The sequence below is a fragment of the Hyaena hyaena genome, unplaced genomic scaffold (assembly GCF_003009895.1).
Source record: "Hyaena hyaena isolate Hyena2069 unplaced genomic scaffold, ASM300989v1 scaffold_870, whole genome shotgun sequence".
In the NCBI taxonomy this organism is placed as follows: Eukaryota; Metazoa; Chordata; class Mammalia; order Carnivora; family Hyaenidae; genus Hyaena; species Hyaena hyaena.
The window spans coordinates 214968-230611 of NW_024081505.1; the positions used below are offsets into that span (position 1 = coordinate 214968).

A 15644-nucleotide genomic window follows, 5' to 3' on the forward strand; every position below is an offset into this window, starting at 1 on the left:
GGGATGGGCATGGAGGAGGGCACTTGTGGGGATGCGCACTGAGTGTTATGTGGAAACTAATTTGACAATAAACTATTTCTAAAAAAAAAAATTATGTTGGGAAAACTGAACAGCTACAATACAAAATAATAAAAATGGATCACTATTAAAAAAATGAACCACTATTTTACTCTATACATAAAAACAACTCCAAATAGATTAAAAACTCAAATGTACAACCCAAAACCATAAAATTCCTAGAAGAAAACATAGATGGTTATGCTCCTTGACAATGGTCTTAGCCATGTTTTTTGTATCTTACTCCAAAGGCAAAAGAAACAAAAGCAACAATTAACAAATGTGAACACATCATCCTAAAAAGCTTCTACACAGTAAAGGAAACCATCAACAAAACAAAAAGGCAACCTATTAAATGAGAGAAGATATTTACAAATCACATATTCTACCAGCGATTAATATTCAATATATACAAAGAACTCATACAACCCCATAACAAAAAGAATCAAATTAAAAAATGGGCAGAGAATCTGAATAGGTATTTTTCTAAGAAGGCACACAATGGCCAACAGACATATGAAAAGATAGTCAAAATCACTAATCATCAGAGAACTGAAAATCAAAACTAAAATGAGATTCCACCTTAGAGCTATCAGAATGGCTAGAATAAAAGCAAGAAATAATAAATGATGGCAAGGATGTGGAGAAAAGGGAATCCTTGTGTACCGTTGGGTATGTCAACTGGGGCAGCCACAATGGATAATAGTATAAAGGTTCCCCAAGAAAGTAAAATTAAAGCTACCACATAATATAGCAATTCCACTATTAGGTATCTAGCTGAAGAAAATATAAACTCTAATTCAGAAAGATATGTGCACCCCTATGTGCACTGCAGCATTATTTATAGCCAAGGTATAAAAAAAAACCTAAGCATCCATTAATATAGAAATGGATAAAGAAGATGTAGTATATATAACTGACCCTTAAACAACAAAAGTTTGAACTTCATGGGTCCACTTATGTGCAGATTTTTTTAAGTACTATGAATGTATTTTCTTTACGGTTTTCTTAATATTTTCTTTTCTCTAGCTTACTTTATTGTAAGAATACAGTATATAATATATACATGTGATATTTGGCTGTTTATGTTATCAGTAAGTCTTCCAGTCAAAACTAGGCTAGTAGTAGTTAAGTTTATGGGGAGTCAAAAGTTAATGTGGATTTTTGACTGCATGGTAGTTCAGTGTTCCAACCTTCATGTTGTTCAAGGATCAACTACATATACTATGGAATACTATTCAGCCTTAATTGAGAATGAAATCATGGCATTTATGACAACATAGATGGGCCTTGAAGGTATTATGCTAAGTGAGAGAAGTCAGAGAAAGACAAATACTACATGTTTTCAGAGTGGAATCTGAAAAAACAAAATAAAACCAAGACTCATAGATACAGAACATAGATTAATGAGAGGGAGGCAAAGGACCAAATGGCTAAGGGGAATCAATAAATACATAGTTTCAGTAAAAAAATATATGTCACGGGATGTAATATACAGTATGGATCGGGGAAATAGAGTCAATAACATTCTATTAGTTTTGTAAGGTGACAGATGGTAACTAGACATACTGTAGTGACCATTTCATAGTGCATCAAAATGTCAAAACGCTATGTTGTATACCAGAAACTAATATTAATAAGTTATGCCAATTATACCTCCATAAATGAATATAAACAAATCCCTACCACTTGGGGAAAAAAAGGAAGGGTTTTGAATGTCAAATTACTACTTTCCAGACTTGCCACATATGGGATTTAACTTAAAAATTAAGAGAAATAATAGTGTTCAATTGCTGTTTTACAAACTGAAGTAAAATAATGAGCATATTACACAATGAAGAATAATGGTGTTAATAAGAAAATATCAAGCTATTTTATTTACTTCATTAAAGTCTTGCTGTATGTACATTTCATTAAAATATAATGTTCTTTGTTTTTAACATACTGAAGTAATGTGTGGCAGAAAGAACAAATGATCTGGCATTTGAAGACTTGGCTTGAGTCCTCATTCTACTACTTACTAGTTTTGTGACTTGGGCAAAATAAAAGTTTGAGACCAATCCTTCAATTTTAAAATGGTGACATTACCACACATCTCAGAGTGTGAAACAAATGAAATAACATACAGGAAATCTCCATGTAAAAGTACCACACAAATATGGATTTCAGGTACGTTCTACTTTCATATAAAAAAGATAATTGCTTTAACAAGTGTACTAATAATTCTCTTGGTTATTTTTATTCATGGTTAAAGCCTAACTATTCAGACAAAGATAACTTTTTTCTTTTTTTTCCCCCAAAATATATTTTTTTCACTGATGCCTTTTTCCCAGAGCATGCTAAGTGGTCAGCAAGAAATAACTATACATCTGAGTGCTAAACTTAAAAATCTAAACTTTCATCACTTGAGATTTTAAAAAACCACTAAAGATGTGTAAAAGTAATAATTTGTGCGTTTCTGTAACTTCCATGATAACTTTAGGTGTTACCATGGACTCAAAGAGAACAAAACAGTTAAGAAAATGGATAGTTCAAGAAGTAATTATAGTGTTCTTTCTCCCAAACAACCAACCCAAAAGAAAAGCAGAGATAAATATTTTTATAATATCTGTTATTTTAGTATGTTACAGTTTACAAAACGTTTTCTTAACTATTTTCTCATTTAAACCATGTGATCTTTAGAAATTAAAATGTAACAATTCTCAAAGGAAAGTTCTGACCCCTAAGAAATGAATGTTTAAAGTTGTAACTGCCAACAAAACTCTTAGTAACTGCCAATCAAAATATAACATCTCAATTACCCCACAAACTACTAGGAACTTCAAGATAAAACTGTTCATAACATTCATCATTCAGCACTGTAAGGATAAATCTTGGTTTGGAGGAGAGATGAAAGAAACACAACTAAAAATATAAGATGTTTGAACTCTACATAAAGATTCCTTTTAAAACCTATTTCAGGCTGAAATCCATACATGTGAAATCTTCAATTTGCCCTGCATTATGTTGGTAACAGGACAGAGTCCCTTACCCTCAAGGCATTCACAGCACAGAAAGGAAACATATACCTAACTTACAAGTGTTCCTTATAACACAGGATCAGTGCAATAAGTAAATATAAGATAAAGCTGAAGACGTAATTAACTGAAGTGCTGAAGTTAGGGGTGGAATGGGAGGTGATCTCTAAGCAGTGAGGATGGTTAATCTGAAAAACTATTATTTTGCTAGGTGAAAAAGGGAGGGAAAAAAGACAAGGACTCTAGGTGGAGAGCACAATACACGCACAAGAGAATGTGGTGGTTCAAGAAACGCGATTTAGTATTATGACATAGTATACCCTTGGGAATCCAAAACAAAGCTGAATTTGCACCCTTTAATTCAGACAGTCAACAAATATATAAACTATGCAGGCACTTTTGTTCTAAGCAATAAACAAAGAAACACCTCCCCAAGCCCACCTTTGCAGAGTTTACACTTCAGCAAGGGGAGAAAGATAAAAAGCAATGAATATAATAAAAAGGGATACAGAATATTAAAGGGCTGCACACAATATAGGGGAAAACGTTTAATAGCACATTTTATTTCCAGGTCTTTATACTGTACACTCTCACAAGCAGGGGGAAGGGAAAAGGGCAGGAGAAAAAGAGGCAGATATACCCATCACTCACAAAGTCCCATGCTCTCAGCAATTATAAACAGTAACAGCACTATTCACTATAGTTTATAAATCCACGTAAGTGATTTTAGCTGTCAAAATGACAACAAATGCCACTGACACCTAGTGGGCAACGACTCAAGATGCTGGCTGGATGTTCTGCAATGCATGGGACAATGGGCCCACATCCAAAAGATTTCCCACTATGTAGTCCTGTAGGCCAAACAAAATTTTAAAAATTAATTATTTGAGGGGTCCCTGGAGGCTCATTTAAGAGGCCGACTCTTGATTTCAGCTCAGTTCATGATCTCCTACTTCAAGAGTTCCAGAACCACATTGGGCTCTGTACTGACATCGTAGAATCTGCTTTGGATTCTCTCTTCCTCTCTGTCTGCCTCTACCCTGTTCTCTCCCTTACTCTATCAAAGTAAGTAACGTGTTAAAAAAAAAAACAAAAAAAAAACTGAGTCTAGAATCTAACTCCATTTTGCATATAAACACAAAATATGTTCTGTATTTTATACTACAATCATTTCCCCAAAAGTGCAACTCCCGTATAAATAAGTAAAAGGTTGTATTTGGTCTTGTTAGGAACTTTACCAAAAATTGTTCATTTCAGAAAGTCACATTAAAAATTAAATAATTCTTGGGGAGCCTGGGTGGCTTAGTCGATTAAGCATCTGACTTCAGCTCATCTCATGATCTCACGGTTTGCGAGTCTGAGCCCCACATCGGGGTCTGTGCTGACAGCTCAGAGTCTGGAGCCTGCTTCAGATTCTGTATCTCCCTATCTTTCTGCCCCTCCCCTGCTCACACTCTCTCTCAAAAATAAACATTAAAAATTTTTTTAAAAAAACTAAACAATTCTTTCCTAAATTTGAGGGCAAAAAAAAAAAATCTGACCATCTGGGACAATAAAAAAAAAAAAAAGAAACAAAATCATCAACAAAGACTGATCTTTTCCTTGCAGATAGCTATCATCCCCTTCCCATGTATCCCAAAATTCCCACTTGTCTCCAAAACAAAGAAAAATTAGGAAAAAAATGCCACGTACTATTTAAAACCAAATATTCTGGTGTTTTGTTTTTGTTTTAATATTTGAATTCTGGTAAACTTCTGGCCCTATTAGAACCCAATAAGATTCTCATCCAAATTCTTTCACACCTGTCATATAGTATTTTTGCAACTATTTTTATCTTTTTTTTTTATCATGGGATTCATACTTTGGGGTTTCTAGAGATTGGCAGCATTCTCTCTCCCCAGATTAGCAAAGCCCTACTTTTCTTAATCCCTCCTGCCTAGCAACTTTGTAAGGTTTATAAAATGGCACTTCAGTTTAGCTCGGTCCTATCTGTATAGAATGTAACATGACAACTAAGACCCCTAGAATATAATGTTTAATTTCACAAATTCCAACATGAAAATACTTAAATACATGTTTAACTTAATCTACTTGGATAAGAGACAACCCTGAACTCTCACTAAATAAGACTGAAAATAGGACTTTACATGTTTAAAACACTTTAAGATAAATAGTCCGTGCTCAGAGTTTGAAAATAAAATTTTAAAATGTAAGGCTGTACACACAGTTTTTTATTTTTTTCTTAAACTGGGTGTTTAGAAATTTGGCTCTGATACTTTATATAATAGCATACAACAGTGGGCAAGTCTGCCTCTCTAGTCCTCAGTTTCCCCAATTAAAAAAAAATGAAGATTATCTGCAGATTTCTTCCACAAAGACTCCGTAATTTTACACTCACACAAAAAGGGATTTTTTTCATAATTTAAAAACCAGAGCACAGTTAAAGGGGATATGAAGAGTAGCCTTTTTTTTTCCTGTAGTGAGTTTTTAATGTAATAAAATATTATTATAGCTCTTGTATAATATCAACAATTGCTATAAACATGCTTTGGTGGCCAGAAGAACTGGAAGCAATTTAGCATTCATGCTTCTTTCTAATCAGGTACTGTAATGTTTATCCTTTCAAAGTATGGTCAAATCACAAGGACTTATTTTGGTCTGGATGATCTTCAAGGTTCCTTCTAACTATTAAGATCTATTCACTTACTCTTCAAAGTATATGGGAATGCCTGAAGACTGAAGGCCAAGAGGAGGTCCTTCCAGACAGAGTAAAAAAAGGGAGTAAAGATCTATGGTACAAACAGCATAATCTGGAAGTCGAAGGAGGCAAAAACCATTTCTGGGGCATAGGAATGACAACAGTTATGAGGAGTTTTACAAACATTGAGATACTCTCTGGGTTGGCTGAGGTTCATTTAGATGCCTCCCAAGATGATAAAACAGCCCAGGAAATCCACTAGAATGTATTAAAATGCTTCTCAATCTTGACCTAAAAGAATAAGACTATTCAGTCATGGGTGCAGTGTCCTGAATCATAAGACTAGTGTAAATTATTCAAGATTGAAATGTAATGACAAAGAAATCCTGGGTACCATCTTTGATGGTACACCTTATAAGTGTTACTTTCCACACATGCTAGCGGTCTCCTGATTATAAAGGGCTTATTTGCTTCAGAGTTTTAGAGACATAGAACCGTGCCTCGGAGCTATCCATGGTGCTTGACTCAGACTCAGCCCACCACTTAACAACAATTGGTGCATTAGCCTTTCTATTATATAGTACCACTAAGGATCTGTCTGACCCATCATCCACACAGTGGCCTGTGACAAACAGGCCAGGATCATGGGCCACTTGTATCCCTGTCTATTCCACTTTGCATATGCCCAGACCCTCAAGAGCCTTAGTTTGTCGTAGTATGGGTATCCAGCTCACCTACCCTTTTCTTCCAGGCCTGTTACTCTATCTGCTATACAAAACCCTTTCTGTGGAGATGGTACACCTTGTAGAAAATCACTGGCATACTCTGGGCAAAACATTATGGTTCTTCTGAACCAAGTCCCCACAAGATACCTTATGAGTTTTAAAACATTATCATTACAATTTTTACCATTAAAACATGAATAGAAATGACCTTTAAATTTTCCTATATATGTTTGTGACTTTGAGAATAGAAAAAAAAAAAGGAAATATTAACTCAAAATTGATGTGTGAGCTTCAGGGAATCACGAACCACTTGAAATTATGTGATTCTTTAGCCAGATGCATGTTTTTCTGAGGAAGAGGGTGTTGAGACTCCTATCCTTAAAAGGTTAAGAACCACTGATCAATATGGTAATAACTCCCAAATAATGATCACCCCAGGTTTAAGCACTAGATTTTTATGTTTGTGATATAACAAATATATATGGTCTTTGTCCAAGTTCCTGGCGCAAAGCTACTAAAATCCTTGGGATTCCCTAAGTCGTAAGAGTGTCTTTGGTTATTCATAAGGATCCCCGTTTGAGCATACCTAAGTGTATGCTAATAAATGAGTAGGTTAGGGCCCCAAGAGAGCCTCAGGATGAGACTGGTAACCAGAGACACCATGTGATTAGAGGGCTGGAACTTCCAGTCCTACAGAGTATCTCTGGGAAGGGGAAAAATGGTAGCGGTGGAGTGATGGGGGGTGAGGGGTGCTGGAGATTAAAGCTCTATAAAAATTCTTGAAAAAATTTGATGAGATTCTGGGCTGGTGAATGCATCCATGTACAGGAAAGTGGCACAATCCAATTCCATGCGGGCAGAAGGTATTGCATTTGGGATGCCTCTGGCCCCATGTGCCTCATCTTCTGGCTGTTCAACTGTATCCTTTTTAATAAACTGGCAAACATAAGTTAGTATTTTCCTGAGCTTTGTGAACCATTCTAACAAATGATCAAAACCAAGGAGGGCTGAGGTGCCTGGGTGGCTCAGTGTGTTAAGCGTCTGACTTCAGCTCAGGTCATGATCTTGTGGTTTGTGGGTTCAAGCCCAATGTTGGGCTCTGTGCTGACAACTTGGAAACTGAAGCCTGCTTCAAATTCTATGTCTCCCTCTTTCTCTGACCCCTTCCCTGCTCACACTCTGTCTCCCAAAAAAAGAATTTTTTAAAAAGAAGGGCGTCATGAAAACATCTGATTTATAGCTGATAGGTCAGAAGCACAGAAGAACCTGGACTTGCAACTAGTGTCTCAAGTGGGACCGTCTTGTAGGACTGAGTCTTTTACCTGTGAGATTGACACTATCTTTAGGTAGGTAGTGTCAGAATTGAGTTAAATTGTAAAACACCCAGCTGGTGTCCACAGAGAACTGGAGAATTGCTTGATGGTATGGAAAGCACTCCAGAATATCCAACTGCCTACTGGACACCTCTAAAGGGAGGTCCAGAAAATACTGCAAACTCAGCAGGTCTAAGATGAAACTTATTTTTCCTCCTTACTCCCCTAACATGTTCCTCTTCTTATCCTCACTGGATAATACTACCTAGTTGTAAAGGTAAAAGTCCTGTCAATCATGTTTGATTATAGTCATGATTCTTTTCCTTATTTCCCTTACCTAATTGGTCACCAACAACTTTCTGAAAGCCTAATGAGTTCTTAAAACACTCCTGAAGCAAAAGAATCATGTATTCTAGAATAATTTTGCAGGTGGTAATGACCACAAAATATTAATAGACCCTATATGCTGGAAACTCTGCCTACCGGACCACAACTTTTCATTTTCATGAGGCAGCATAATGCTCTCTTATCATTCCCCCTCCTCCAATAACTGTATTATGAATATACTGGAGAATGTAGCTAACTTGTTAGTATTCCAATTTTATATAAGGAAGACAAAACAGTTTTTCCTTTAGCAAAATGACAAGTGGGGGCTTTTTCTGCAAAACAGCTCTTATTTGAAATTCTTTTCACTCCTATCTAAATAGTCCCGGGGATCACAGCACCACTGTTCAGTGAAGGTTGATGTTTTCTGGTTTCCAGAAGGTAACAGGACTTTTCCTTTGTCAACAACTCCATGTCTTTATCCAGAAGCCAACATGACAGATGGTACTGCAAAGCAATTGCCAAATCAGAAATAAAAAAGGTACAAGTCAAAATCACTGAAATTCCTGGCTCTTGGCACTATTTTAAAATTCTTAATGAGAATGGGAGGAGACAGGAAGGCTAGATCTCCAAGTGAAATAGAAAGATCCTACACAAAGGTGTTCTAACTCATGGTAAAACTTAAAAGACTTCTTAAGCACTCACTGAATTCAGGTGGCAATCTTTCTTTAAAGAGACAAGATGTCCAGAAACAAACAAATGAGCATCTCCATTCTTCACACATTGCCACTCAAGATTTGGAAGTTCATACTGTTTAATTCCTTTTAGGACTGACCAACTTCTGACATACTCTGAGCTTTCTGGTGCTTTGTGGAGTGAATTAATGCCAAACTTTAAAATATGCTGACCAGATTTTACTTTGCATTTGTTACTAAAAACAAATTCATGCCAATAGCATAGCCAGGCTTACCTTCACATAAAAATCTTTCCTATTGTCAGCTGTTCATGTAAAAGAACAAATCAATATGCAGCTTAATGCCAACAAATGTTTGTAATTATCAAGAACAGAACCAAATCAGGAAATACTCAGACTTGAGATACCCTGTATAGTTCTACCAGTTGTCTTTTTTTTTTAATGTTTTACTTATTTCTGAGAGAGAGACAGACAGACAGACAGACAGCGTGAGCAGGGGAGGGTCAGAGAGGGAGACACAGAATCCAAAATAGGCTCCAGGCTCTGAGCTGTCAGCACAGAGCCTGACACAGGGCACGAACCCATGAACCATGAGATCATGACCTGAGTCGAAGTCGCATGCATAACCGACTGAGCCACCCAGGCGCCCCTACCAGCTGTTTGTCAAAAGGCATAATGGCACTAGGAAAACATTGTGAACAAGACAATTAAAATTAATAGATGCCTTAGTTGTCTATACTAGCCTACAATGTTATTCAATAGCATTTTATTACCTTTCCTCTCTCAAATCATTATGAAGTAACCAAAATAAAATGCAATCATCCTCTTAACAGAGTCTTTCACAAAGCATAAATTTTCGTTTTGGTTAAGTCCAATTACTAATTGGACTCAATTTTTAATTTAAAAAAATTTTTAAATATGTTGTGTGTTTGGTGTTATATCTAAGACTTCTTCAACAAGCCCAAGATTTTGCAGATATTCTCTTGCTTATTTTAAAAGTTTCATACTATGTTTTATAATTAATGGTAATTATGTTTTATTTTAAAACAAAATTAATTATGTTTTACAATCTATGACCCATTTTGAATTCATTTCTGTATAAGGTGTGAAAAGTTGAGATCAAAGTTCATTTTTTTTAACCTACGGATAAGAGGATGAAAAGATAGGGGCATCTGGGTGGCTCATTTGGTTAAGCATCTGACTCCTGATTGTTCAGGTCATGATCTCTCCAATTCATGAGTTCAAGCCCCGCATCGGGCTCTGAACAAACAGCACTGAATACCCATTATATGCAAGACATAGTTCTATAAATAGCAGTGGTCTTAAGAAAAATAAAAGGTCAAGCACTTAACTCTGAATTAATTTACTAAGAAGACAGAACAATTATTAAAAACTCCAGGGCCTTTGCCTGGACTACTCTGGTTTTTCTAGTTCATTCTTAACCATTCTTGAACTTTCAGTTCATTGTCACTTCTTCAGGGAAATCCTCCTGACCTCTCCTCATTGTCCTCTACAACAGAGCAGGTTCTCCTACCCCATGCCCATACAGCACCCTGTTTTTCATTCATAACACCTATCACCATTCACAATCAAAGAACTGTGTAATGATTTGATATCTATTTTCCCCCATTAGGATAAATTTTCCTGAGGGCAGAGAGATCTGCAGCTCACCACTGTATTTCCAAACCCAATGCCATACCTAGCAAATGACAGAAGCTCAAAATATACTACACGAATAAAGAGGTGCCTGGGTGGCTCAGTCAGTTAAGCGCCTGACTTCAGTGCAGCTTTGTGAGTCTGAGCCCCATGTCAGGCTCTGAGCTGTCACACAGAGCTTGGATCTGTGTTTCTCTCTCTCTCCCCTTACTCTGCTCACGCTCTGTCTCTCTCAAAAATAAACAAACATTTAAAAAATTTTTAAAAACAACTTTAAAAAATATATTACATAAATAAATCCATACAAGGCTATAATTCATATGTACAAACAAGCAGGCAGACAATACGAGTTACTGGGTTTGGAAGAACCCAAGATCACTTCAATTTGAGAAAGCCAGTTTATATGGGACAGAAGGTTCATGCAGAGGATAAAGAATCTTACACTCAAAGCTGAATAGGATTATCAGCCTTTCAGCAATAGGAACCCACTAAAGAACTAAAACAGGAAAGCAGTGTGTCCAATGTCTTCCATATGAAAATTACTGTGGAGAATGGACTTGAACTGAGAGGGTAAGACTTAAGAGGCAGTAAGAATCCTTTTGAGGACACTGTGTTAATGGCAGGCACAAAATGATACAACAGGGTGGCCATGGGGACAGGCAGATGTGTGAAAAGCTAAGAGCCAACAGAACTTAAGGACTGATTAACTATAGGGGAATGGATGGAGGAAGGGCCAAAGATGATTCAAGAGGTTAAACAGTGAGTGATCAAAGTATTATTAACAGAAATGAAAAGTCATAATTAAATGTCTTAGAAGGGACTGTGCTTTGTTAGAAGTCTTAGGTAACATCGACACAAATGAAAATGTGACAACAGGTGGAGAAAAGTCAAGGTTGGCAATGTAATATGTGAGTTGATCACAGTTAAGGTTATAAGAGTGAATGAGATCTCTCATAGGGGAGAAGGTATAAAGGTATGAATGAAACCCTTAAAGCCACTGAATTGTCCCTTGCTTGAATTATTTTTATCAAGCTATGGAGTCATTTGGACTGTGAGATCCCTGAGGGTGCATCTGATCTCATCCTTGCATTCCCTAGAAGTATATACTACAAAGTGTTGTACATAACTGGTGCACAGTAAGCAGCCTATTAAAGGAATCAATTATTGTCAAGATAATTACTGATTAGTATGTCCTGTTCTACCTACACTCTATTTCAAAAGGTGGTGCCATAGTGGTGTTTGATTTCCTAAGGCTCTATAACTGATGAACAGAGTCCAACGAGACTCTGGAACTATGAAAAACTTTAAAAATAAATAATAAGCCCCCAGTGAGATTAAAACTAAAGCAACTCCCCACTAAGAGTAGGGAATAATCTTCAAGAAGTTTCTGCATAGGGGTGCCTGGGTGGCTGTCAGTTGGGCATCCGACTTCAGATCAGGTCATGATCACACAGTTGGTGGATTTCAGGCCCACAATGGGCTCTACCCTTACAGCATGGAGTCTGCTTGGAATTCTGTCTCCCTCTCTCTCTGCCCTTCCCCAACTCATGCTATCTCTGTCTCAAAAATAAACATTTTTTAAAATATTTAAAAAAAAAAATAAATATTTTTTAATGTTTTTTATTTTTGAGAGAGAGAGAGAGAGAGAGAGAGAGACAGCGTGAGTGGGGGAGGGGCAGAGAGAAGGAGACACAGAATCTGAAGCAGGCTCCAGGCTCTGAGCTAGCTGTGAGCACAGAGCCCGACGCGGGGCTTGAACCCATGAACAGTGAGATCGTGACCTGAGCCGAAGTCAGCCGCTCAACCGACTGAGCCACCCAGGCGTCCCATAAATAAACATTTTAAACAAATTAAACAGGAAATATTTACTGAAGGAGTGAAACAAATGTAAAATTTCCATGTACGCACAAGTTGACAGTGTACAAAAAGTAAAGAAGCTTCAGGTGAAGGATAGAAAAGATAATTAAAGGGAATTAAGGGCAGTTGAGAGGCATACTTAGAAAAATAATAATGAGGGAGGGCTGCCTGGTGGTACGTTCAGTGGGTTAAGCTCCCAACTCTTAATTTTGGCTCATATCTCACGGTTGGTGGACTTGGAGCCCCTCAGCGGGCTCTGCGCCAACAGCATGGAGCCTGCTTGGAATTTTCTCTCACTCTCTCTCTGCCTTGCCCCTGCTTAAGTGTGCATGCTCTCTTTCAAAATAAATATTTTTTAAAAATTGCCTTAGGCTTATTTATTTCTGAGACAGAGAGAGCAGGGAAGGGGCAGAGAGAGACAGAGGATCTGAAGTGGGCTCACTGAAAGGAGAGAGCCTGATGGGGGAATGAACTCACCAACTGCGAGATCATTACCCGAGCGGAAGTCAGATGCTTAACCAACTGAGCCACACAAGCACCAAATAAATGAATTTGGTTCAAATAAATGAATACTTAAAAAAGAAAAAAAAAACATAATGAGGGAAAAGTCATTCACTTGCTCTCCCACAAAATATTCCTGGGTATTACAGAGGTAGAATAATAGGCTAATCTTATTCAATGGCTTAGATGAACAGTGTTTCCCCAGCTGCCGTATAAAATAAGCAAAAAGACTGCTAAAATTAGTCAGGGGGCAAATTTGGTTACAGCCTCCCACCAAGTTATCGAGGTTGAGTATGCCACAATGTTCTAACCCTCACTATAGCAAATGTCCTAAGTGCTTCCAGAAAGGCGAGTGCTTCCTTAAGACAAGTCAGAGAAGAGTGAAGAAACCAGTTGGAGTCACATTCTAGTAGCCTGAGAAGTCAGGTAATCTGTAATCCAACCACCCTCTCAATATCAGACAGCTTCCACCAGTCTAAAAGACGGCCAATCATTCTTTGCCAATTTCCAACAACAGCCAACGGACCATTTGGTAAAGTGACTATTCTGAGTTGGACAGCTCTAAATGGTAAAACTCTTCGAAGTTATTTCTCAGTACCTTTCACTTCTCAAGAGCAACACAGTGAAAGGCGAAAGTTGTATTTTGGATTTTAACTTGGGGAAAAAAAAAACCAACCCAAACAACTAGGTATTACTTCCTAGCAGATCAATATGTTCCCTTCTCCCAATAGTAGTAAAGTTTTATTATTTTTTTCCCCAACGTTGACTCCCCTTTAAGGAAAAAGTAACGCGAGACACCGATTCCTTTAGAGTCTGAGCTTCGACCTCCAAAGCAGAGCGGAGAATAGGGGCTTAAACTACATACGCCAGAATATGTTGCAGCTGGTATGAAATTCCCATTGCCAAGAAGCAAGCAGTTCTAGCCCGTGCCGGGACGCGACAGAAGCCAAACAGACCTGACCTGGCCGCTCTCAGGTTGTGGGGGCCAAGGTGCCTGCACCTCTTTCAGCCAAAGCCATGGGGGGCTGAATGGGCGCTCGTTCCCAGGCCAGCGTCAAGCCCGGCGCGTTGCAGGTAGAGCGCTCGGCCCCAGAGAAGCGGCAAGCTGAGAGAAAGGCTCAGTGAAGCACCTGGCAAAGACCAAGCCGCGCCACTGGGCCGGCTGCCCGTACGCCCAACCACCCTGTCCGCCAGAGGCCACCTGAGAAACGGCACCGGTGGGAGCTCCCGGAGTTAGAAACGTTTCTGGCTCGGTCGGGGTCCGGTCTACTCCGCCCGCCCACCCTCTCTCTCCGCGGCCCAAAGCTGAGCCGGAAGCCACCCCAAGGGGTGGTGTCCAGGAGGCACTAGGCGTTTGGGGTGAATGCTGCAGGCTGGCCCGAGCTCTCGAGCTGGCGAACAGCTGCGGCGGTCACTCACCGAGAGGACGCTCATGCGGATTGGGGTCTCCAACAGGCACGCCATCTTGAGCCTTCCCACCCGGCTGCGGCCGGTGCCGGCGCGGGGGCCGGCACTTTCGACAGGGAACTATTGGGCCAACGACAGGCGCCTTCTGCAGAAACTCAGGTAGGTAGACGAGAACGTGCCACGCTCTAGGCACAGCTAAAGTACAGCCAGGGCCTGCGGAAGGGAGAGGCAAAGAAAACGGCGCCAGGGGCCTCCCCTCGAATCGTCCTCTCAGAAACAGCAGCTACTCTCCGCCTGGATTAGAGGTGGGAGCGGGCAGCAGTTTCCGCATGCGCAAAGAAGATCTGCCAGCCCCACCTGCCGCTCGCGGTGGGCGGAGCCATAGGGGCGGGGCCTCCATCTGGCGCTGCAAACTTCACCGGTTGATTCGTTACAATGTGAGAGCTCCCGTATTCGTATTCTGATAAACTACCGTGTGTAGTTACGTACGCAGCTTGAAGTTCATATTCACATTCATTATCTCCCTCCTTTACAACAGACTTCTAGCGTTTTTATTATCGCCATTTTACAGATTGAGGGACTGTGGTCTCAGAACCAGGTCTTCAGCGTAATCTATCCCACCCGTTTATTCTGGTGTAGTGTTAAGAACAGATAGATACTCTAGAACCAGAACGCCTGGGTTTAATCTTTGCTACTTCACTTATCAGCTGCATTACCTCCAGCAAGTTACTTAACCTCCCTATGCTTCAGCTCTCTCTTCAGTAAAATAACGGTCACGAGGTCGGAGAGCTAAAGCTCTTTAGAACATGCCTAGAATGTAGAAAGTATTATATATGTGTTAGTATTTCCCAGCCTCTGAGTCAAAAGTGGGGGCAAATATCTGAAGAATTAACACTAAAATTCTCTGATAACTGAAGCCAAAAAAAAAAAATACTTCTAATTATATTTTCTGATTAGTTCAGCTTTCCCACTCCGTGTGTGTGTGTGTGTGTGTGTGTGTGTGTGTGTACAAAACTGCCCTGCCCTGGACTTGACTGGACACGTTTCACCTTCCTGCTGCCTGTAACCAGTAAGGTTTTCATAGAATGGTTGCAAGGGGCCTTTTTCATTACTTTTCTTTTTTCCCTTTTTATAGCCACTCCCTAATTCAGGTTATTACTGCTTCTCCCCTGAACTAAAGCAATAGCCTTCCGACTGATCTTGTAACGTCTAGCCTTTTCACTTTGTTCCTCACTGTTTTCCAATCTTCGTCCTGTATAGGTATCCCCCTTTTTTAGAAACTTCCCCTTCAGCCACTTTGCTTTCTGAAAAACTCTACGTTAGAACCTACTTTTGCTAACCAAAGAAATCCAAAGAGAATTTTCACTTTTATGAAAAAAAGATAGTAAAAGAAAA

At 39.1% G+C, this 15644-nt stretch overlaps 1 protein-coding gene across 2 annotated transcripts in view; it reads right to left on the minus strand.

Annotated features, from left to right (window-relative positions):
- ARMC8 (armadillo repeat containing 8) overlaps positions 1–14547 on the minus strand; it is a 107265-nt gene extending 92718 nt beyond the window's left edge. Inside the window, exon 1 of one of the 2 annotated variants that reach the window (XM_039220215.1) lies at positions 14262–14547. In XM_039220215.1, the coding sequence (XP_039076146.1) occupies positions 14262–14306 (45 nt within the window). In that variant the 5' untranslated portion in view covers positions 14307–14547. The remainder of the gene's footprint in view (positions 1–14261) is intronic. The other variant, XM_039220216.1, reaches the window with a different exon arrangement.
- Between the last annotated feature and the right edge of the window lie 1097 nt (positions 14548–15644).